Below are 22,033 nucleotides of genomic sequence, written 5' to 3'. Positions count from 1 at the left end.
CCTTTACCATCAAACAGAATATCTATGGCAGAATTCCTAGGCTTGTTTAGTGGTGCAAACAATATGTATTTGGTTTTCTCAATGTTCAAGCATAATTTATTTGTGCTTAACCAAGTAGACAAGTGGAGCAAATAGTTATTGACAGCATGTTCAATTTCCGGGAGTGAATGGCTAGAATTTTCAAGGTCAGCGCAACAAGTTGCAGGGTTATTTTTTTGTTTTGTGTTAGGATCGGTACTTTCCGAGCAAGAAACAAAGTAGTTATTCATGGCGATTGCAGCTGCACAGCCAGACAAAATGCCATTAGGCGTTGTAATATGAAAGTCTACACATGGTTTCTGTTGATTGGTTAGATTTCTAACTTCATTCCATATTTTTCGGGGATTGCTCCTTATTTCAGAAAATAGCTGCTCATAATACTGAGTTCTTGCTTGTTTTACCAGCGAGTTAACCATATTTCTATATTTCTTGTAGTCAGTAAACTCTGTCGGGTCACGACTTTTAACGAAGGCGTGGTACATCTTGTTCTTTCTATTTATCATTTTCAATATAGCTTTGCTGATCCATGGTTTTCTTATTTTTTTACTGTGCCGCTTCTGTGTCTTTACTGGAAAAGACTGATCGTAGCACCATGTAAGTTTAACGAAAAACACGTCATAAGCCTTGTTCGGGTCTTTTTCACTTAGAACAGGTTGCCAGTCGGTGGTACTGATAAGAGGATTCTGGTGTGGGCTAGTTGGTTCATGCTTAATAAACAGATTCACAAACAGCGCTACGGAACAAGGACAGAAGGAACACGAAAAACACAGGACGGGCGCTGACTACCAACTCTTTATTGCGTGAAAAACCAGCACAGATTTATACTATTTCCTGGACCACGTGATGCACTGTCAGCCACGGGACACAGCGAAGGAACGCTTCACACGTTTGGGGAGTCATCACACAGCTCGACAGAACTCATAAAACGTGCATGCACTATCAAAAAATATAGCAATACCAAGCTAATGATAAAGGGACTAACAGATACAAAGATGTGCATGGACCAGCTACAGCCAATGACAACTGCAGCTCAGATAGGCAAGAAAATGAGTACTTCAAAGCAAAGCGGAATCTTTGGGCTACGTTTTTGGGCTACGCTGTGTTTTTCGTGTTCCTTCTGTCCTTGTTCCGTAGCGCTGTTTGTGAATCTGTTTATTAAGGTACTGATAAGACAGCGAAAGATTTCCAGAGCGCGTTCATTTATAATACGTGACTTTAATTTCTCTTTTCTTTATTTTTAAAGTGCGCAAGTGGAATGGAATAAAACGTTGGTAGGTGGTCGCTTATATCTACTGATAATAACCCAGAAAGACTGCCGGGGGGATGCACATTACTGATACAGATATCTAGTAGCGTGGCCGAGTCTGCCGTGAGTCGGGTCGCTGTTGTAATAAGGTTCACACATGCAGAAGAATGTATCAATTCGTTCAGTTGCCTTGACGGTGGGTTGTCAGAAAGCATGTCAATATTCACATCACCCATGATTGCAAAGGGAAGCCCTGCACTACTGAGGTAATGAAGAACAGCTTCAATGGGCTCAAAAAAGTGTAATTCGTTCCCTGCTGGTGGCCTATAGACTACTACAATCACAGCTCCATCTAAGCGCACCGTGAGGCATTCAACATCATTTGTTACGATTGAAAACTGCGATATGACCGCATGTTTTTGTGGTTGCAGCACGTACACGGCCACACCACCTCCCTTATTTTTTGAACGAACTAAGCCGTTATACCTGTACTGTTCAAATCCCACCCAATGAAAGCCAGGTTTCAGAAAAAAGCAGAACATCTAGTGAAAATGAGAAGGATGGTAACAGATCATGCAGTTTATCTTGCTTATTGCGGACACTGCGAGCATTTATATGTAATACTGTCAGGCGATTTTGCGGGCTGTCTAGGAGTGTATTCGCAGTTTATATCTGTGTCCATCTTGGATGCGTGCCAGGCAGTCTTACTCTTCGTCTGCTGTCATCTTCTCGAGATCATTCATGCAACTGATTCTAACGATCTTTTCGCGTGAAAACCTTGCATCCTGCGGTCCAGACAAACTTCCATCGGACCTCCTTCTTCCTCTTAATCGCCGCACCAAGCAACTGTTTACCAAGCCTTGTCAGGTGCTCGTTTACGTAGACAGGAGAAGTGGTTTCAAAACCAAGTTCTTTTTTATTTATTTATTTACATATACTGCAGGCCAATGTTTTGGCCCAAGCAGGATGGGCATACAAATTTAGAACACAACAAGAAGAACATATACAATGCGAGAAAGAACACATGGGAAACAACACATTTCTTAAAAGAACAACTATATGGTAAAACTAATATTGGGTAATAAATGGCAACAACACATCTCATGTATGATAAGAATGCGAAATGCATGACAAATAACTCTTTTGGAAGGAAAACAGGATATGTTAAGTATGCAAAATATGGCTTTCTAGTCCTTTCACAAAATCTGCATCCATCTTGACTTTCTTGGCCTTACTAAGTATTGCGTTCCTCTTAGTTCTGCGGACTTAGTTCTGAAATGTCATGCCAGGCCGTCCTTCGGTAATGCCCCCTGCTCGGCTGACCAAACCTCGAGCATTATTTCCTGGATTTCTCGAGTGAGCGGGCATCCATATTCCTGGTTAGTTGGCTCGCTTGCCTCAATATGTACATCGCTGCCCGAGAGATCCTGCCCCTCGTAAAGTTGCGTATGGCTAATTTGGAGTTGCTGAATACAGTAAAAGCTCGCTAATTCGACACTGACGGGACCGCGAAAAATTGTCGAATTATCCGAATGTCGAATTATCGAATGGACAACAAAAAACAATGTTTGCCGCAACAGGATGTACCTTTACTTGGCAAAGAAATCTGTTATCGTCGTCTGCTTTTTACAGCGAATTTGAGCGACTAAGATAGCTCTAACCGCTGCCAGGTGCTCCGCGGCACACGCACCGTCAGGGATTTGTTCACAGAAGTCCTCCCGCACGGACAAGGCTTCTGCGACTTCTTTCACCATGCACTTCGGCATTTGGGACAACTGCTCACAATCGTCACCTTCCGACGAATGGTCGTTGTCAGCGCCTGTCACTTCAATTATTTCATCCTCGGTCAGCTGACAGGACACAAAGGCGAGGCGCGCAGGCCCTGCGCGCTACCCACTCGAAAGCAGCGTGGGGAGGAGGGGAAGCGAGCGCGGCGTCGGCCGCTTTTCAGCCAGCCTCCGCTTCGGGGTTGTTGCCGCGACGCGCGTCTCATCTTTTCTCTTTATCTTTCCTCTGATTTTTAACTCTCATCTATCTGCTCCTCTATCAGCACGCGGCAGCGGTGGTGACTCGGCTGAGCCAGTAGGCAGGCCCGTGCAATTTCTTTTCATCCGTCTCTCAGTCACAACAACAACAACAAGCAGCGCAGTAAACACGCCGCCTTAAGCCTGTTTCACATGACAGCGAAAATGCTAGCGAATCCTGTCGCCGCGGCGGAAAAACCTGTTTTTGAGTCGTCGCTGCGACGAGCGGCGAGGTTTCAACAAGTTGGAAATTTTCACTGCGACGCGTCGCTCAATCGTTCAGTCGCTTGCATGTGAACCAGCCTTTATGGTTAAATAACCGCGATCGTAGCAGCAAGAACACATGGAAACGATGACACACGCTAAAACGAAGACGCCAGCCGCTTCGGCCGCCGCTAACCTCGCTTCTCTCGCCCTCTCTCACGCTGCTGATGACGATGACTGTACGGATGGCCTATCAGCCGTACAGTAGCGCCGCTCGCGGCAGTGTTTTTTTCTTTTTGCTCTCGGCGCACCAGCTTGGCAAGCTGCGGAGTGGAGTCGAATTAACCGACGCACGGCAAAATTTGCTCGAATTAACGAGAGTTTCGCCCCATAGACTCCTATGTATAATTGTAGGGACCTCGCGTGCAGGTCGAATTATCCGATTTTCCGAATTAACGGGGGTCGAATTAACGAGCTTTCACTGTATTATGTCAGCTTCTGTGTTAGTTATGGCTAGAGCTATTGCCACTTCCGCCAGTCTCAGAGGATTTTGTTTTGGTTATGACGATCAGTCAACCTTGCGTGTTCACCACCGCTATTGCGAGCGCCTCCTTTTGCGAATTCCTTGTTGATCATATGTTCTGTGGAGAGTCCTAACTTTCCTTCTGCCCTCATGGTGCATGTTCTTAGGCAGAGGTTTATTAAACATCGCCTTTCCAATTCTGGTGTCTTGCACTCCAGTCTCGATTCTAATACAGTTGAATCCCGCTACAACGAAATCGGCGGGGCGTACGAAAAATATCGTTGTCGCGGAATTTCGTTGTCGAGAAATTACAGACAAGTCGAGCAAAAAAAAAATTTATTTCCAGAAGTCTGTAAGCTTTGTCTGCTTGCGTCTTGCTGCCAGCAGCGGCATCACGCGACTCTCACACTCTGTTATGAGAGCCATCGCAACGTTGTCGTCGTGAGAGCCCAGAAACTTCCTGATAAGATCGAAGGCATCCATCTCCTGCGACGAGGTTGCCAAGGCGGATGAATCCTGGGCGGAGTCGTCTTCAGCTTCGGACGGTGGCTCTTCAGGCTCGCGAACACTTTTAATGATGTCCTCATCGCTCAGCTCCTCGTAAACAAGCACATTCGCGTCAGCGTTGAGGAAATCGTCCAGCTCAATATCGCCAGGGATGTTTCCTGCATCCTGGAGGGATTTCCAGGCCGTACTGATCCCCGGAGTCGACGATGATGGAGCGTCATCCTCCGCTGCTGCAGCTGTGCTGGTCGCCTCCTGGTCAACAAACCCGGCGTGCTGGAAGCAGTTGTTGATCAAGGTGGACCGCGTCACATTCCACGCAGCAGCTATAATCTGAAGAGCCATGAAGAGGTCCACCTTCGTCTCCCTGCCAGTCCCGATATTCAAAAGAATACGCTGAATCAGCCTCTCCCGATAAGCACACTTCATGCTTCTGACAATGCCTTGATCCAGCGGCTGAATGATCGAAGTGCAGTTAGGTGGGAAGAATCTCACTTCAATGCTTGACAGCTTGACGTCGTTGATGCGGTGGGCAGAACAATTGTCCAAGAGCAAATTAACCTTTCGGTTCTGCCTGCTCATGTCGCGGTCAAGTGCCGTAAGCCAGTCCGCAAATATGGCACGAGTCATCCACGACCGCCCGTTAGCGACGTACTTGATGGGAAGGCTTCTGTTTCACTTGAAGCTGCGCGGTTTAGCACTTTTATGCGTAGCATATTGCAATCACTTAGTTCAGCCCTTGGGCGCGGCCGGACAGCCACCAAACCACGTGATGTGACGTCACCAAACCACGTGAAAAAAAAAAAAGAAAAAAGAAAAAAAAAGAAAGAAAAAAAGGCCGGCTGAGCATGGTGGCGGTTGCCACCGCCCCATTTCAAAGGGGGCGCTCCTATCCATCCATCCATCCATCCATACGTCACGGAGGAAAAGCTGCTGAGAAAATCGAGTGCCGCCAAGCAATACCTCGCGCAAAAAGACCGCGCAATATGCAACGCATTCTTGGCTTAACCAAGCTAAGCCTGGGCTTCTTTTTTTTCTAATAACTAACGGGGGACGCCTGTCCGACCCATCCATATTCGTGCACAGCAGCACTGTCACTCTTTTCTTGCTGTGCTTGCCACCCTGGCAACGCCGCCCTTTAAAATCTAGCGTCCTCGCTGGCAGCATCTCATAAAAGAGGCCCGTCTCGTCCGCGTTATAAATATCGGACGGCACGTAGCCGCTCATGATATCAGCCATGTTGTCCACCACCCATTCTGAGGCGCCGCCAGTGTCCGCGGAACTTGCTTCCCCGCACAAAACTTTTCCGACGATGTTGTGCCTCGCTTTGAAGCGATTGAGCCAACCTGTGCTGGCCTTAAAGTCATCCAGGCCTAACAAACAGGCATAATTGAGGGCCTTCTGCTGAACAATGCTGCCGCTAAGCGGGATGTTCTTGGCTCGCGTTTCGACAAACCAGGTGTAAACAGCCTTATCGAGCTCCTCTTATGTTGGCTGCATCACCTTCTTGTGTTGAGCTGAAGTGCCCGACGCAAGTGTCTTGCCGATGTTTTCTTTGCTCTTCAGTATCGTTGACAACGAACTCGGCGCGATGCCAAAGTCTGCGGCAATAATCGACTTCTTCCCGCTTTCTGCTTCGGCGATAATACGCGCTTTTTCTTCTAGCGAAAGGAACTTCCGCTTCTTTGCTGGCGGCGACATCCTAGAAATTCAGCAGAGCAGAGACGCGACGAGACCACGCTAAACGGTGCACACACAAAGGAAGAAATGGCGATGCGGAGTGGGCGTCTTCCTGCACTGACTTCCGGTGACTTCCAGCCTGCCTCGCGTTTTTCTTTTTTTTTTCTCCAACAGGGCACGAAGCTCTGCCCACCGGTCCGCAGACTGCCTGAAACGCGCTCGGTGCCTAGCAGACGACGTGGCCTAAGACATTGTCAGATGGCGTCATATTTACGCGCTGGCGCATTTTACACGCGCTTTCGAGGAGCCCTTCTTCGCTTGGAGGCCGCAAACACTTATGAGCCAACACCGCTCGTTCATGGAAACCGCGAGCACCATGACAGCGAGCTCGAAGAAGGCCAGCAAAGAGCGGGGCGTGACGTCACTTCAAAAATCACGTGGGCATCTGGAGGAAAAAAGAAAGCGAGGAGGATGTGCGATTGAGTGCGGAAAGTCGCTCTTCAGCACTCAACTTCTGAAGAAAGACAAGACGGAGAAGGGGCCACTCACCCGCGAAAATTCGCAAAAAAAAATTCGTAGAAGCGAACACATGCTCGCAAAGTACTTCGTTCTTGAGGAAATTTTAATACATTAAGTCCTATGGGGGTTTCACGGGGAATGCAAAATAATTTGTGGCGAAAATTTCGTTGAAGCGGCGTTTGTTGTACCGGGATTCAACTGTATGGCTCTTCCAGCGCATGTGCACGTTAGCCTGCCACACTGTGTTGTTAGGTGTGCTTCTTTTAGCTCTTCCAGTGGTTAGTACAAAAGTGTGTACTAATTTGCAAAGGTTCGATTCAACTCGTTTATTTTCCATAGCGGTACAAATACAAACTCTGAATGGTCCCCTGGACTAAAAGTTGCACTGAGCAACTTGAAGGAGGTCCGGGGGCCACCTTACAAGACAGCAGTCAACATAGATTAACAAAAGAAACTGCACTCATCAAAAATCACATTGAAAATATATGGTTAAAGAAGCAGGTTTCAAAATACATACACATGAAACAAACAGTGGGACAATAAATAAAAATCATTTGTTGACATGGAAGCACACGGCCAAAGGACAATTAGTTTAAAACTAAGGCAAGACACATCAAATCAGGATTAAACGCAGCAGTTCAGTTGAGGTTACAGAAATAATTTTTAAATTCTTTCTTAGATGGAAAAAACCCTTTTGGATAGAAGTGATGGAACATTGTGCTTTAATGACTGAAGCTTATTTTGGGTGCGAAAATAGGGAACTGGCCAGTGTGGGGGATTTCTAGTCAATACATCTGTTGTTGGCTGTTGTAATGTTGCAACAGTTTTAAGAAAATTTGCAGACTCAGTGGATTAATAATAAAGCCGATTTAAGAGTTGATATTCATAACTGTGCTGGAAACGAATGATCTCATACTTCGGAAATAGGTTATTTGTAGATGCGTGTAGTATTCCAGCATTAGCCACATAGCGTAAAACTTTCTTCTGGAGCACATTAATTTTATCTGTATTTCTTTTTGTTGTTGAGCTCCATACGAGACTGCAATAATTTATGTGGGGTGCAAATAACGCTTGGTACAACGGGAGTTTAACCCTTTCGGGAATCAGGTTCCTGCAGCAGGACAGAGTGCCTGCAACAGCAGACAGCTTCTTGCAGACGTGATTAATGTGGTGATCCCAGTTTAGGTGAGAGTTAAAAGTAACGCCAAGAACCTTATGCTCATCTACTATTGTTATATCTTTACTCTTATAACTGATCTTATTTTGAAGTGTGAAAACTTTATTTCTTGGTCTAAATAGTAAAACCTTAGTCTTATACCCCTGTCAAACGGGCACTTTCGATCCTCATTGAGTCAATGCTCATCGAACTCAATGCAGATCGACGGTTGTCACACGGCTACTTTCAAGCGCAATCGAGCTCGATCCTGCTTGACTCGATGCCGGCCCCTCAAGAGTGCTTGAGGTTCCAAGCTCAATCGAAAGCACTCTCGCTCTCACGAAGCTATAAAAATAAACACTAGTTAACAAAACAAAACTGCAACTGTTGTTGTTGTAATTGATTAAAATGCAAGACAGAACATTTTCGGGCACTACACCTGCTTATATGCAAACAATCTCGACACCACGCTTCGCCGTCAGTGTAAACAACAAAGATGGCGTCTCGTCGGCGCGCAAACTGTGGAGCGAGCTTGAGATAGCCGCTCTCATTGACTGCTGGCTAGACCGCCTAGATAATTTGCGGCGCCAGAAGAGAAACACCGTAGTCTACGCAGAAATCGCGGAGGCATTGCGGACCCTCGGGTTCCATCGCACAACAGCCGAGGTGCGTCGCACGTCTGGCTACGGATTTGGCTGCCGCTGCCCCCGACTGCACAGTGTTGCCGGACATCACCTTGTTATGGCTGTTGGAGGAACATTGGGCGCCACCTAACACACATGAGGGAAACTTCTCAAGGAGCATTGAAAATGCCCGTGTAGCACCGGGTGTTTCAAGCGTGCTCGAAACTCTCAATGCAGATCGAGTTCAGTGAGCATCGAAAGTGCCCGTGTGACAGGGGTATTAGTGGGATTGATAATTATGCAGTTAGACTGGGACCACCCCGATAGGAATTCGAGCGGTTCGGTTGCACTGCAGAACTAAAGCGTTTGGATCTGCACCTTTGTGAAGAATGGTACTGTCATCAGCATATATAAACCATTTAGCTGATTGATCAGTAAGAACTATATCATTAATATATAGATTAAATAATAGCGGGCCTAAAACACTACCTTGCGGTACTCCAGTTTGTAGGGGCAGCAGAGATGATTCAACAGTGTGTATACGGACGCAATGGACTGCGTCTTTCAGGTACGATTTAGTTAAATTGAGGGGTTCGCCCCGTATTCCATACTGTGATAGCTTACCTAACAAAACATTATGGTTGAGGGAGTCAAAGGCTTTACTGAAGTTAAGAGACCAAGTGTAGAAAGACCAGAATCTAAATTTTGAACTATCTGTTTTTTAAGTAGAAGCAATGCCATTTCTGTCGATTGTCCCTTCCTAAATTCATTTTTGGAGTCGGTTATTATCCTGTTTTTCTCGAGAAAGTTATTAAATCTATGAAATACAACCTTTTCAAGCCCTTTTGAAAAAATCGAGAGAATGGATATTGGCCTATAGTTATTCACGACATTTGTATCGCCTCCTTTGTGCACTACAGCAATTCTGGCCTTTTTCATCTCATCGGGGAAAGTGCTGGATTCCAGAGCTAAATTAAAAATGTGGGCTAAAACAGAAGCGATATATATTCTATTACATATTTTACTGGTCTCATCTGAATGTTATTGGGGTCCAACGCTTTACTGTTTTTCATGCTAATAAATGTGTGGTAGACTTAAGAAACAAACTGTGAGAGGGACTAGGGCTTCCTGTGCATATTACAAGTGGGCTTAAATTAGCTGCCTGGGCAGTATTAGCAAAATACCGGTTGAAATAATCTTCAAGTTGTACACCACACAACTCTACGCCATTATGAAGCACCGTTTTTGAGGGAGCAATCTTCCTTCTTCTACTGAGAATATCATTTACAATGTTCCATACGGCAGGTGGGTTCTTAGTCACAGTTTCAGTGAAAAGGTTTTTGTAGTATAAATGTTTTGCCTGTCTAAACGTAGCATTTATTTAGTCTGTTTTGTACAGCTGACATCGCGAGCACAAAAAGGCACGATAAAGGCTGTTCTTCCCTTTAATACATTTGATATGTTCTGAGGTCACCCAGGGTTTCTTACTTTTCCGGGATCGCTTTGCAGTTTTAAGTGGTAATGTTTATTATAGATTAAAGGGAAAGTTTCAAGAAAGGCTGAATAAGCTTTGTTAGCATCTGTGTGATCGAATACGAGTTTCCAGTTATACACAATAACGTCGTGCTTAAATGATTCCAAAGCACTTTCGGAAATAGGCTGATAGGTGAACTCATGGGCGAAATGTTTTTTGTTCGGACCAGGAAAGGTCATGAAAACTGGGCAATGATCGCTTATGTCGGATGAGATTGTGCCCGCACATCGAATATCTGTATTGAGATTAGTGATAAGAAGGTCAAGTGTTGATGAATGGGAAGGTGTAACACGTCGTCATGACGTTTTTGTAACCGGCTGAGAGGAGTCTAACATCGAAGTCGTAATTGTTTGTTCTGTCCATGGTATCAATGTTAAAATCACCGCCACAAGTGAAAGAATAGTTATTTTGGGAAACGTAATCCATCAGGCTGTCAAAAAACGTGATAAAATCTTCCACATTACCACACGCAGGTCGGTACACAGCGCAGATGATATCATTACAGGTTTTTATGGTCAGCACTTGAAAATTTGTGGTTACCGCAGAAGATTCTGACATTTGTTCACAATGCAATTCTGTGTAAACGTAAAGTACCAAGCCACCACCACGTCTGCTGCTGCGATTTTGAAAGAAATGTTGGTAACCTTCAATTGGAGGGATATCGGATGCATGATTACACCAAGTTTCAGATATCATCAGGATTCTAAATTTGAATGTAAATCCTCGCAACAGTTGATCAATCTCGTCACGCTTGTTGCATATGGAACGTGCATTAAGGTGCAAAAAAGATATGTCAGATTGACTGGTTAATTTAAGATCAGCTGGACAAATAAATTCAAGGTATTCCATTTTGGAAACTGTACAGCCACACGACAGAGTGTTTCTTTACAGAGTCTTGCACAAATCTGACTCATGCTCAGTTTTGATGACCATCCGATTTTCTTGCAAAATCTTGCCGTTGAGCGTCCAGACCGATTTCCACCCCTGTTTACGCTTCCTCTGCGCCGAGAAGTTTCCTTAGGGCAGGGCCAGACCTTGCCTTCTTTCTCTTCGTGAGAACAGCATCTCGCAGATGCTGTTCGCAGATGACTGCGAAATTTTCGCAGATGACTGCATTCTATTTAAGAAAATTAGCAGCACTACCGACCAAGAATGCCTGCAGTCAAATCTTAATAATGTCCTAGAGTGGTGCACCCTTTGGTCCATGAAATTAAATAGCGACAAATCGGTTCTTCTTCAGGTTACTAACAAGAAAGCGCCATACAGTTTTAATTATGCAATAAACAATCTTCCACTGCTACAGGTGAGCGAATACAAATATCTTGGAGTCACCATTACAAATCGCCTTTCATGGTCCAGCCACATTAATAGCATTTGCTCGTCTGCTTCAAGGAACCTCGGCCTTCTAAGACACAAATTAAAACACGCTCCCTCTGAACTTAAACAACTTGCCTTCAACACACTAATTCGTCCGAAACTTGAGTATGCTTCCGTCGTATGGGATCCGCACTTAAAAAAGGATATAAAGAAACTTGAAATGATCCATAGAAAAGCCGTCCGTTTCATTTTTAACGCTTACCATAGCTCTATCTCGCCATCCGTTCTGATGTCCACGAAGAACATACCCACTCTAGAAAGAAGGAGAGCACTCGCAAGGCTTAAATTTCTGTACTCATTTTACTCTAGTCAATTTAATATTAATGCTGCTCCCTATATATCCCCCCGTTCTACACGGCAGACACGCAATAGCCACAACCATAACCTTACACCGTACTTTGCACGCACAAATACGTTCAAAAACTCATTTTTTCCCCGAACAATCACAACATGGAACTCACTGCCAGCAAATGTCTTTTCGGCTCAGGATGCCGCTGCTTTTGAAAAGAGTGTCTTATTGTATGTGTAAACTTAACAATATCATTGCCCTCTGTTTGGTTTTCTTCTTTTATTGTTGCCGGAACGCTGGATTTGCGTAGTGTTTGATATTATTTTTGCTTTTTGAATGTTGCCCCCCTGCTTGGTCTCTATGACTGCAGTATGTGTAAATAAAAAAAAATAAATAAATAAAGTTTCCTTAGGGCAGGGCCAGACCTTGCCTTCTTTCTCTTCGTGAGAACAGCATCTCGCTTTGCTCTGGACTTGAATTGCTCAACAATGTGTTTTTCAGCATCATTTCGTGTCGGCACTCCTCTGAGATTAGTTCTTTCAAGGCACTGCCGATCTGCTTGACAGTGTCAACAACATTTTTCATTTCTTGCACCCCTCGAATTTCAATGTTTTTGTTCCTGGAATATTTTTGATTTGTCAAAGAAAACATACACTCGCCAAGGTTCAAAGAAAAATAAGAATGAACTGACGTTTCGGCGCCCGTACGGGTGCCTTGATCACAAAGAAGCGAAGGACGGGCAGGTGAGCTATAGTATATGGGCAATTTTTCGAAGGGTGCGCAGGTATATCTCTGGGAGATTGCCACGGGTCCGGTTAATCGTGTTTGGCGTGGACTGAATGCACAATGACTCTATGAGAAGGCGTTTTGGCAATGATTTTTCTTTTGCAATTACACATGCTGCGTTCCAGTCGATGGTATGGCCAGTTTACTGATGTTGCGCTAAAGCGTTTGAGTTAGATTTTCCTTGGCAACGTCATTTTTGTGCTGTTTGAGCCTTGTCTTTAATTTTCCTGTCATATGCCCTTCAAGGTACCTATTTTTGTTTTCCACGCTTACGCACCTCTCCTGCAGTGCCCCGTTTTCTTTTTCAAGTGTTTGATTCTTGGTGAGTTCAACATTTAGCTTTTCTTTCAGGTCTTTGATATCCTCGTGTGCATATTCTAAGCTTTCAGTTATGTTACGCTGTTCTAACTTCAACTCGCGAATTTCGTTTCGTAGGTCTCTTTCAATAGTTTCTTTAAAGGTTTTCAACTCCTGTTTTAGTTCCTCCTTTAGTTCCTCCTTCATTTTATGCACATCCTTTGTCATGACTGGCTAAGTACACGGGTGCTGTACTATTAGCACAAAACAGAAACAGCGATTCAGTAGTGACTGCACCTGTGATAGCACTTGGCAGCAGCGACAAATATGACAAAAAAAGCTTCAAAAAATTTACACGTACCTGCAGCAAAGAGCGCAGCAAAGTGCTGAGTCCGATGAAAGCTGTTTTCGCCGCTGCTGCCAAGTGAGGGTAGACGAGGAACGGGTGCTCCTTTTCTAGCCAGCAACAGGCCACGTGGTGCAGGTCACAGGGGTCAGGTGATATGCTGTGATGACGTGGTATCGCTCTCCGTTATAATCCGGGCAGTCAATCAGTTGTCCACTTATGGTCACGCAGAAGGCAGGTTCGTAGCTCTGACGGAAGTCAACCTGCGGCAAAGAGCGCAGCTAAGTGCTTAGTCTGATGAAAGCTGTTTTCGCCGCTGCTCTTGTGGTCAGCGATCCATCTGATTAGTCTTACTGACGTGTTAACTGTCGTCTTTAGTTTCCATAGTGTTTCCTTACTCTTCCTGTTTGTTTGGAGGAACAGCCCTATGATTCGTATTGTTTGTACCTCTTTGGTGGGAAGCCCTCGTACGCAGACTTTGAGTGGGGGCTGGGGTGCATAGTCTTTGGCACGAGGGCCTCTGGGTTTTTCTTTGATTACAAATACTAGCTTAGATTGGGAGTGCGAGCAGGTTAGTCGTGCTTCACCTCCTCGATGGTTTCCACTGCCTGTTGCATTGTGTCCTCTACTTGACTGTCGCTACCTGTATCTCCTGCGTAGAAGGTGCATTGCGACTTTGCCCAGGAGGCAACGAGTATGGAGCGTTCTCTACGGGGTGCATGCTACAGTCGTCAGGCTAGCGTAGCAGCCGCTCAACACTGCATGCCTACGCCTCGAAGCTTCGAGAGCTTGTGAGGAGCCTTGTGCGCGAAGAAGTAGAGGAACTTCGCCTCGAAGCTCCGCGGGCTGCCATGATGGTGCATGATGAGTTGTACAGCCAGCTCCACCGCCTGCACCCTACAGCAAAGCACTACGAAGTGGGCCAGTGCCTTTTCCCTCCTGTGCCTTCTCTGCGCTGCCCAACGGCAGCTGTACCAGCCGTGCCGCAGGAGTCCTGGCCCACCATGAGCAAACAATCGGCCGCTCTGCTCCCACTGCAGGGAACCTGGCCACATCCTCTGCCACTGCCGCTACTGCAGAAGGGGTATAGACACCTAAGGTGGTTGGCATATTTTCTTCTCTGTATTGATGCGGCAGACACTAGTATGCATGAATCACCACCTACAGCCGTTAAATAATTTATAATCGAATTTTTCTCATGCTGTTTCAGTTTCGGTTTCAGTAGCTGAACAGTGGCTGTGATACAAAGAAAGGTAGTGAGGCATGAAAAACTGCAATACAATCAGTGCTTCTACATAAGTTGTCATTCTGGCTCTTGAGGAAGGCTGGCTTCAGTACTGTAGTGAATTACAACAGTGAAGCAGCAATTATATTGCAGTTTTTTTCACGCCTTACGTGGTCTATAAGCTCTTTGGCGTCATAGCCACTGTTTGGCTATTCAAACTGAAGTAGGATGGCAGAAAAATTTTATTATAAATTATTTAGCTTTCTTAAACAAATGTCACTTGGCGATTCATGCATAGTAGTGTCTTCCGCATCATTATAGAGAAGAAAACATGCCATCAAAATTGGTTGTCTATACTCCTTTAAGGGGGTTTTCACCGGACGCACCTCGACTGCACTATAGTGAATGGCTGCAGGATATCGAGCAGTACCTGTCCGATAACATGCAGCCATCGGCCTCGCAGTGACACCAGTTCCGGTCGACACACCCAAGGCGGCTCTCTTCGCCCAGCCACTCGTCGTCCTCTGGTCAGTTCAGAGGCATGTACACATATCAGGAATACAGCATCCTGCGAGGGTAAGGCCGCCGCTACTGGACCGAGTCAAGAGCCTCCAGCCAACAATCAGCGGTGACCGTCCAACCAACGATGACGATCTGGCCCGACGACCTCAGCGACAATGATGTGCTGTAACCAGCTGGTTTCTGCTGAAATCAACAATTCGTTGTGACGATCCGACCGACGACAACCTGACCCGACGACCTCAGTGACGACGTGCTGTGACCAACTGGTTTCTGCCAAAATCCCGGTAGCCGCCGACAACCACGACGTGACCACACTCGTGGATACCGGCACTGATTTTTCAGTAATGAGCAGTCGGTTCTGACCCCTTGGTCTGGACCGCAGATCTGCACCACTGGGGGCCATGCTGATTGGTGTCTGCACTTCATGCCACTTTCCCTGGTTGCTTTGATGTGCTGCTCTGAAAACCTGATGCTTGGCTTGGATTTCCTCCGGGAGTATGGTGCCGTCATCAACCTTCAGGAACTTCCTGTTGACAACGACACCGAGCCACGCAGAACCGAATTACGCGTCACTGGCATGGTCGTATTGCGTGCTGCAAAGAGCAGCAGTATTTCCAGCTCGTCGTCGAAATCATCGATTTCATAGCGCATGTGACGTCTATTTAACGCGGGGACAGAAGTGCTCGCGTGCCTTGTCTAAAAGAAAGTCTCCGCTTCAACGCTGAAAAGTCAGCACGGTCTCAGGACTAATTTTCGCAGAACGAAAATTGGCGCTTGTCTAATGCGCGGGGAAAAGAACTTTAACTGTTTCGCTACCGCGGAAAAATGGACGATTAGGAGTGTACTGAAAGAAAAAATTTTTTCACTAGAACTAACACATCCAGCACATATTGCAATGCATGAAATTGTAGCTTAATAGTTGTACTTCTGAATGAAACAAACAGAAGAGTTGTGTGTGCAAAGTGAATGAACATTTAGTTGTGAAATTTGCCAAAAACAAGAAAAAAGTATATAGCAAAAACAAAAGTTACCGGCTGCACTAAGCCAGAACTTGATTAGAGGAAAGCTGGAATATACAAACTGTTGCACATGTTTATAGCTGTCATTATTCACAGTTTCAGCTATGAGAAAAAATTACTGCACTTTCCATGGCCGGTCAAGTCGGGGGTCATGGCTGTGGTGCCACAGTGAAGAGCAATCAGGGGTGAAGATGTGAAGCAGAGGTAGACTGACAGGTGCTTCACATAAGGTTTTATCTTTGTTCCTCTCTTGTTCTCTGATAGCCGAGCTTGCAGTTTCTTCTTTTTTTCATTTTTTTCGGTTGATGTTGAATGGATTCTATGGTAGGATTGGGGGCATGGACTTCTTTTTCCTCATCATACCCGAAGATTTCTTGAATGAGCTGCTCCCTGAGAGCCAGCTGATAAAATTTGTCATTTTAGGCAAGCTCTAAAACATCAAGATGGATGAAATAAGTTTTATCGATGTGGTTCAAAAGCCAGAACACTTTCGAAGTCTTGCCAATAGATGCTGCCGTCACTGAATCATCCGGGTTCGTTACGTGCAAAAAAACAAACAAAAAGAAGTGAAAACCAATTTTGGGGATTTATTTTTGATGGCAGAGGGCTAGAATAGATTATTCTGGTATTTCAACAGAGATGTAGTCACGGCAGGTCAACAATTCCAATGTATATGATGATTCCAATGAACTTCAGCATCTCCAACGGATTCACGTCTTCCCATGAGCCATCATGCCGAGCGTATGTTTGCTTGTCCAAAATCTTCATCCATGCATACTTAATAGTGTTTTTGCACACGGTCTTCATCACCTCCGCCGTAAAGAGCATCAAAAAATGCTGAGAGGTCAAGTGAATCTCCGAGCGCTGCTCCGCAGCGATGTGCCGATATGGACACCTAGCGGTCGTCTTGGTTGAAAAACGCGGCGCGACCTTGAGCATTTGGCAAACTGTCTTCGCCATACGTTGTGAAGACACTGAAGCACAAAAATAAACCACTGTCATCAATTACAAACCGTATGCACCGCAGAAAACACACAGCGAACGAAAACAGAATTTACATGCAAGTACACGCTGACGTTCCAGGCACCCGAGGCGAAGTCTCGCTGTCGAAACCGAAATCCGACGTTTGTACATTGTTGCCCGACTAATAACCGCTGCTTACATCCCAAAAAACGAAACCGAAACCAGCCGACGTGCTCTGTGTCAGTTTTCGGTTTCAAGGAACGCGCGGCGATGCGGACGCCATTTTCTGCGGCTGGCGCTGCTGCGGCTGCAGCCGGAGGGGGGGAGGCCGTTTCACGGCGCCCCCTCTTGTCAAAACACTGAAACCAAGGCTGCAATCGAAAGAGCAGTTGTCATGGAGGGAAGGTTCCTCCATGGCAGTTGTTGAGCTCGCTAACTAGGTGGTGGAGCACGTCCACGACGCTCCAAAATGAGCTTTTTTGCGTGGGCGATTTGAATCGTTCATATGCGAACGATGCCCTATGGCGCGGTAGCGAAAGAGTTAATTAATTTTTGAAAGCCAGAGTAGCAGACATGCTTATTACGCAAACGCTTTTTGATTATGGGCACTGTGCGGCCGATGGAGCTGCACAGTGCTGCGTTCAGCGCCACCAGCGGCCAGTTTACCATCCCGAGTGAGACTGTTTTCCGTGACTCCAAGGCAGCAGTCACCTGCGTGCCGCTGCTTATAGAAGCCAGTCTGCCCTTGGGCTGACAAGTTTGTTTTTGTTTGTTTGTTTTTTTCCAAGGAGGGCTAAAGGCATCAAGTTTTTTCAATCCTGCCATGTTCACGATGTGAATGAAATTTTGACGGCAGATGCCCCGATGCATCGCGTAGACATGCGCCCTCAAAATCAATCAAATTGAAGGTGTGGAATATTTTAGGCGAGTCTTAACTGTTCCTCTTCTCCTGCGCAGCTGTCACTGACCAGGCACCTGGTCCAGCTGCAAGGGAGACGTTGCAGAAAAATGCAAACAGACCGCTGCTGTGGCAAATTTTTGCACCGAAGCGACACACTGTCGAAAGCTAGCCACCCTCATGCGTGGAGAATACCGAACGGCAGGAGAATAGTATACCCAAAATTTTTAAATCTGCCAAATCAGACAAACTATAAGGTGTTAAAAACCGTTATGAAATTCTCTTCTCGCAAACAGTGATAAGCTTTTTCATTTCATCTGTATGAGTTTAATTTATCTCATGACATCCTAGATTGCGTGTTAAGATAGAATGCAAAAAGCAATGGTTCTAAGACAATTTTGTGGGTGATGTCCATTCTGTTTAGGAACTGCAAAGCCAATGAAGGGGGAGTATGTGTTCAACCATTTTGGATGCGTTAAATATGGCCTTAATGATTTCTAGTGAGCCAAGGCATTGGGAGAGTGTGAACTAACGAAAACAATCAAGAAGGCTCAATAGAACTGTCTGTATGGGACAAGCGATCGTGACCCGAATGCCCCAGCAATGAAATAGTGCCGAACGGCGCACTTTGATGATGAAAAAAATTGGATTTTCTCGCAAGGCTTGAACACTGATTTGAATGCTGATATACATGGCAATATATCTGTTGAATATGTCTCAGTCTCAGATGCAGAAGCATAAATATATCAAAAACAGGTCACAGTAGGTCTAGCAGAAAACGTGGCATAGGCAGGAGAGTTGAAATCTGGGTGGCATAGGCACCCAGAACAACAAACGAAAGAAGCAAGGAGTCCGCGCATAACTGGCACCAAAGTGGGCAGTCTGAGGTACAACGTGGCATAATGTCCAGTAGCATGTCGCGCACAACTACAAACATCCTGCACCCCCTGTCGCTTTTATCTGACAGCCTGAAATGTAAAGTGCATTCATGAAAGCATGCTTTGCTTAGAAAGAAAGGCATAATGAGAAGGTATTTATTTTTCAGCAGCCATATGGCAAGGGGCGCATATGGTGCTCGGTAGAAGGGCTTCAATATGATTCGTTTGAGAATGTCTTTTTTTTTTTTTTTTTCAGGCACTCTAAGCACTTTACTGCCGGCCCCAGATTAAGAAGGCAGGCGAAATATTTCACAGGGCCAGCTGTGTGATATGAAATCGCGATGGAATTAAAAGCTCAACTTGCTGTCTAGAATGAAAAGGACATTTCCATGTTCCGTTTCGGTTAGGATGCTGTAGGTAAATCTTGGTTCCAGGTGAATTCTGGTGAGGCCTGTTGCAGCCAAAAATACAACAATTTGTTCACACCGTAAAACAGCGCGCTTACACGGGACGAAGAAAGAAGACACGCACACACACAGCGCTGAACTTACAACTGCATGGTTTATTGCATTGCTCGCAATAAATACCGGAAAGGAAAACAAAAAACAACCAAAGGAAGGCGAGGAAAATATCCTCCTGTCGCATCATGTCGTCAATGGTTATTCAAGATATTTAATCTCTTTTCTTGTCAGTGCCATCGATGGAGTGCGATCGATGCCCCAAAACCAGCGCGGTGCAGTAAGAAACATGAAAAAATGTTCACCACCTGTGACACGGAGGTAATCTACGAGATACCGCTGTCATGCGGCGCATCTTATGTGGGCCAAAGTGGACGCTGCATAAACGACCGTCTACGAGAGCACGCCATTAACATCCGCACAGGGTACGGCAGCACGCTGGCAAAACACGTATCTGCCTGTCATTGCACACCTAACCTTGGACGAAGCCAGATTTTGAGGCGGTATAATCATCAACACAAACGTGAACTATATGAAGCATTCATCATAGACAGGAAAGGCGCGTCATGCGTTAGCACTCCATCGATGGCACTGACAAGAAAAGAGATTCAATATCTTGAATAACCATTGACGACATGATGCGAGAGGAGGATATCTTCCTCGCCTTCCTTTGGTTGTTTTTTGTTTTCCTTTCCGGTATTTATTGCGAGCAATGCAATAAACCATGCAGTTGTAAGTTCAGCGCTGTGTGTGTGCGTGTCTTCTTTCTTCGTCCCGTGTAAGCGCGCTGTTTTACGGTGTGATCATGTACCAACTGGCCCGGCAACTATCCTTAAAACAATTTGTTGTCCTCTCGAAACAGTTCATTGGTGCTTGATATAACCTCACCGCTGTCTGCTTCGCTCACTGCCACCCCAGTGAGTTCGTGCCGCCTTCTCTCTGCACATGTGGCACTCCAAAGTTAGGCGCGCAAAGTGCCTATACGACAGTTTCGCGCAATCCCCAGAAAGTCGAATAAGGAAGGTAGTCTTATGTTGCTTTGAAGGGGAAATGAAAGGGCCACAATATGTGGCCTGGCGTACATTCGCTGAGGTTTGTAGAGATGCAGGCAGGAAGTTCCGATGGACAGACTGGAGTCTGTGTTCTGTGTGGCCAGTGTACATCGAGTGAACTTGCAAGTTGACTGCAGTGCAGCTCATGTGGTGTATGCGGAAAGTGAAGGCGCATTTCGTAGAAAGCACTGCAGCGTAGTGGTGCTTCATCATCATGTCACCCCAGTGTGGTTCTGCTCCTGTCCCGTTGCAGCAATGTACTCCAACAGCACGTACCGAGGCCGCTCGGAGGTCCTGAGGGAACTGTACCAGCAACGCGGCTTCACGCCTTTCAGTGAGTTCCCCTGTTCTCAGAGAGGGCAGGCCAGTGCAGTTGTTTGCCTGCTTGCAGACTGGCTGACGGCCGACAGCGGCATCCCTGTGGACCAAGTCTACGACTGCTTCCGAGAGGTGCGTTTGTTTTGGCATGGAAGTAGCGCGGACAAAACGAACAAGAGTGACTAAACCTTTATCGGAAGGACACACAAGCACACCTTGTAAAAACATCAGGAAAAAGCCAAAATGTATTAAAAAAAAACGGGAAAAATAACAGGGTAAAAGGTTCAACTCTAGTAGCGTACAACTCAAAAATAACAGCAGTTGTCAACTATGGGCCATGGTTCAAGACATCCTGTACAATCAAGCCTCGTTAATTCGGAAAATTGGATAAATCAGCCTCCCGTCAAAAGTGTACATAAGTCAATGGCAGCATGCACTCATTAATTCATAGTGAAAGAGTGCCGGACTGATTAATTTGGACTGAAGAAAGGCCAGGAATAGCGCTGGAGTCAGTTTTCGAGACGCACATCGTTACTGTCATCATTTAAAACCAGTGCTGGACCAGAAACGACTCCATTCAGAAACTTACAAGGGGAAGCGGCTACAGTAAAACCTCGTTTAATCGGCCCCCGTTACGGAAATTCAGACCGCCACTGGAGTTCCACCTAACGCCCATGCAAAACTATGGCGTCGGAAGCTCGTTTATTCACAGGGCACACCTCGGTTAATTCAGTTGGGCCCCCGAAGGGGCGCCGTGTTGAGATATGACGTGCTCGACAGGCGATCGTCCAGATATTCATCCACAGGCCTGAACTGCATATTACACTTTCTCCCGCGCGCCTCTGATCGGCACGCAAAGGCAGCAGCCGTGTTGATGGTTGGCAGGTTCCCTTTGATAGGCCAAGAGAGAGCCCAGCCACGCAGTTTTGTTTTCAGAGCTTCGTCGCCAGCTCACAGTGATGGCGGCTATCGTCTGCACATATCAGCGAGCCAGCCAAGCTGCACACCGTTTGGTACAACGATTGCCTTGCTGCTGATCTATGGGGTTTTTCGAAGGCGCCAATGCGTGGTATTTCTGTTCTTCCAGCGCATAGAAACTCCACGCTCGTCACATGCTCTGTTTGTGTGGTGAAGCCACCCCACAGGCCAAGAAGCTTCAGCGCTGTCGTTTTGGAAAGAAGCCTTGTGGAGCAGTTGTGCTTCTTCTGCCACTCACGATAGCATTAAAACATTTGATGGAACTGCGAGAGATCACTGTTGTCATGCAGTTTTCGTCTTGAAAGGAAATAATAATTCCCCAGGTTCCCACTAAATAAATTTTGCTTTCACGTAAGCAGTTTTTGGCAGTTTGGGGAGCTGTTTGATAATTCAACATTCGGATAATTCGGACATTTTTTCCACTCCATTGAAGTCTGAAATACTAACCAGGTTTTAGCGTATTACTCCGCTAGCCAGTCACAACAGTAAACAAAATAAGCTTCTTAATGTTTTACTTTATTAAACAAGCCAGGCACCAGAATTGTAGAGCTTATAATTTTTTTCTCGCAATAGCT

The 22,033-nt window shown here is 45.8% G+C and overlaps 1 protein-coding gene across 7 annotated transcripts in view; it reads left to right on the top strand.

Moving 5' to 3' along the window:
* The window catches only part of LOC149325603 (general transcription factor 3C polypeptide 3-like), a 135,508-nt gene that overhangs the window by 44,254 nt on the left and 69,221 nt on the right, over positions 1-22,033 (top strand). For all 7 annotated transcript variants that reach the window (XR_016286461.1, XM_089564021.1, XM_089564022.1 and 4 more), the window contains 2 exons: positions 20,416-20,496; positions 20,554-20,612. Coding sequence is in view for 6 of the 7 variants with exons in the window: in XM_089564021.1 (XP_089420147.1) it covers positions 20,416-20,496; positions 20,554-20,612 (140 nt within the window). In the remaining variant the exon portion in view is untranslated. The remainder of the gene's footprint in view (positions 1-20,415; positions 20,497-20,553; positions 20,613-22,033) is intronic.

Source organism: Amblyomma mixtum, chromosome 10, assembly GCF_055824585.1.
Source record: "Amblyomma mixtum isolate Tamu chromosome 10, ASM5582458v1, whole genome shotgun sequence".
Lineage (NCBI taxonomy): Eukaryota > Metazoa > Arthropoda > Arachnida > Ixodida > Ixodidae > Amblyomma > Amblyomma mixtum.
The sequence above is the reverse complement of the archived record's forward strand: the minus strand, read 5'-3'. Positions and strand labels throughout refer to the sequence as shown.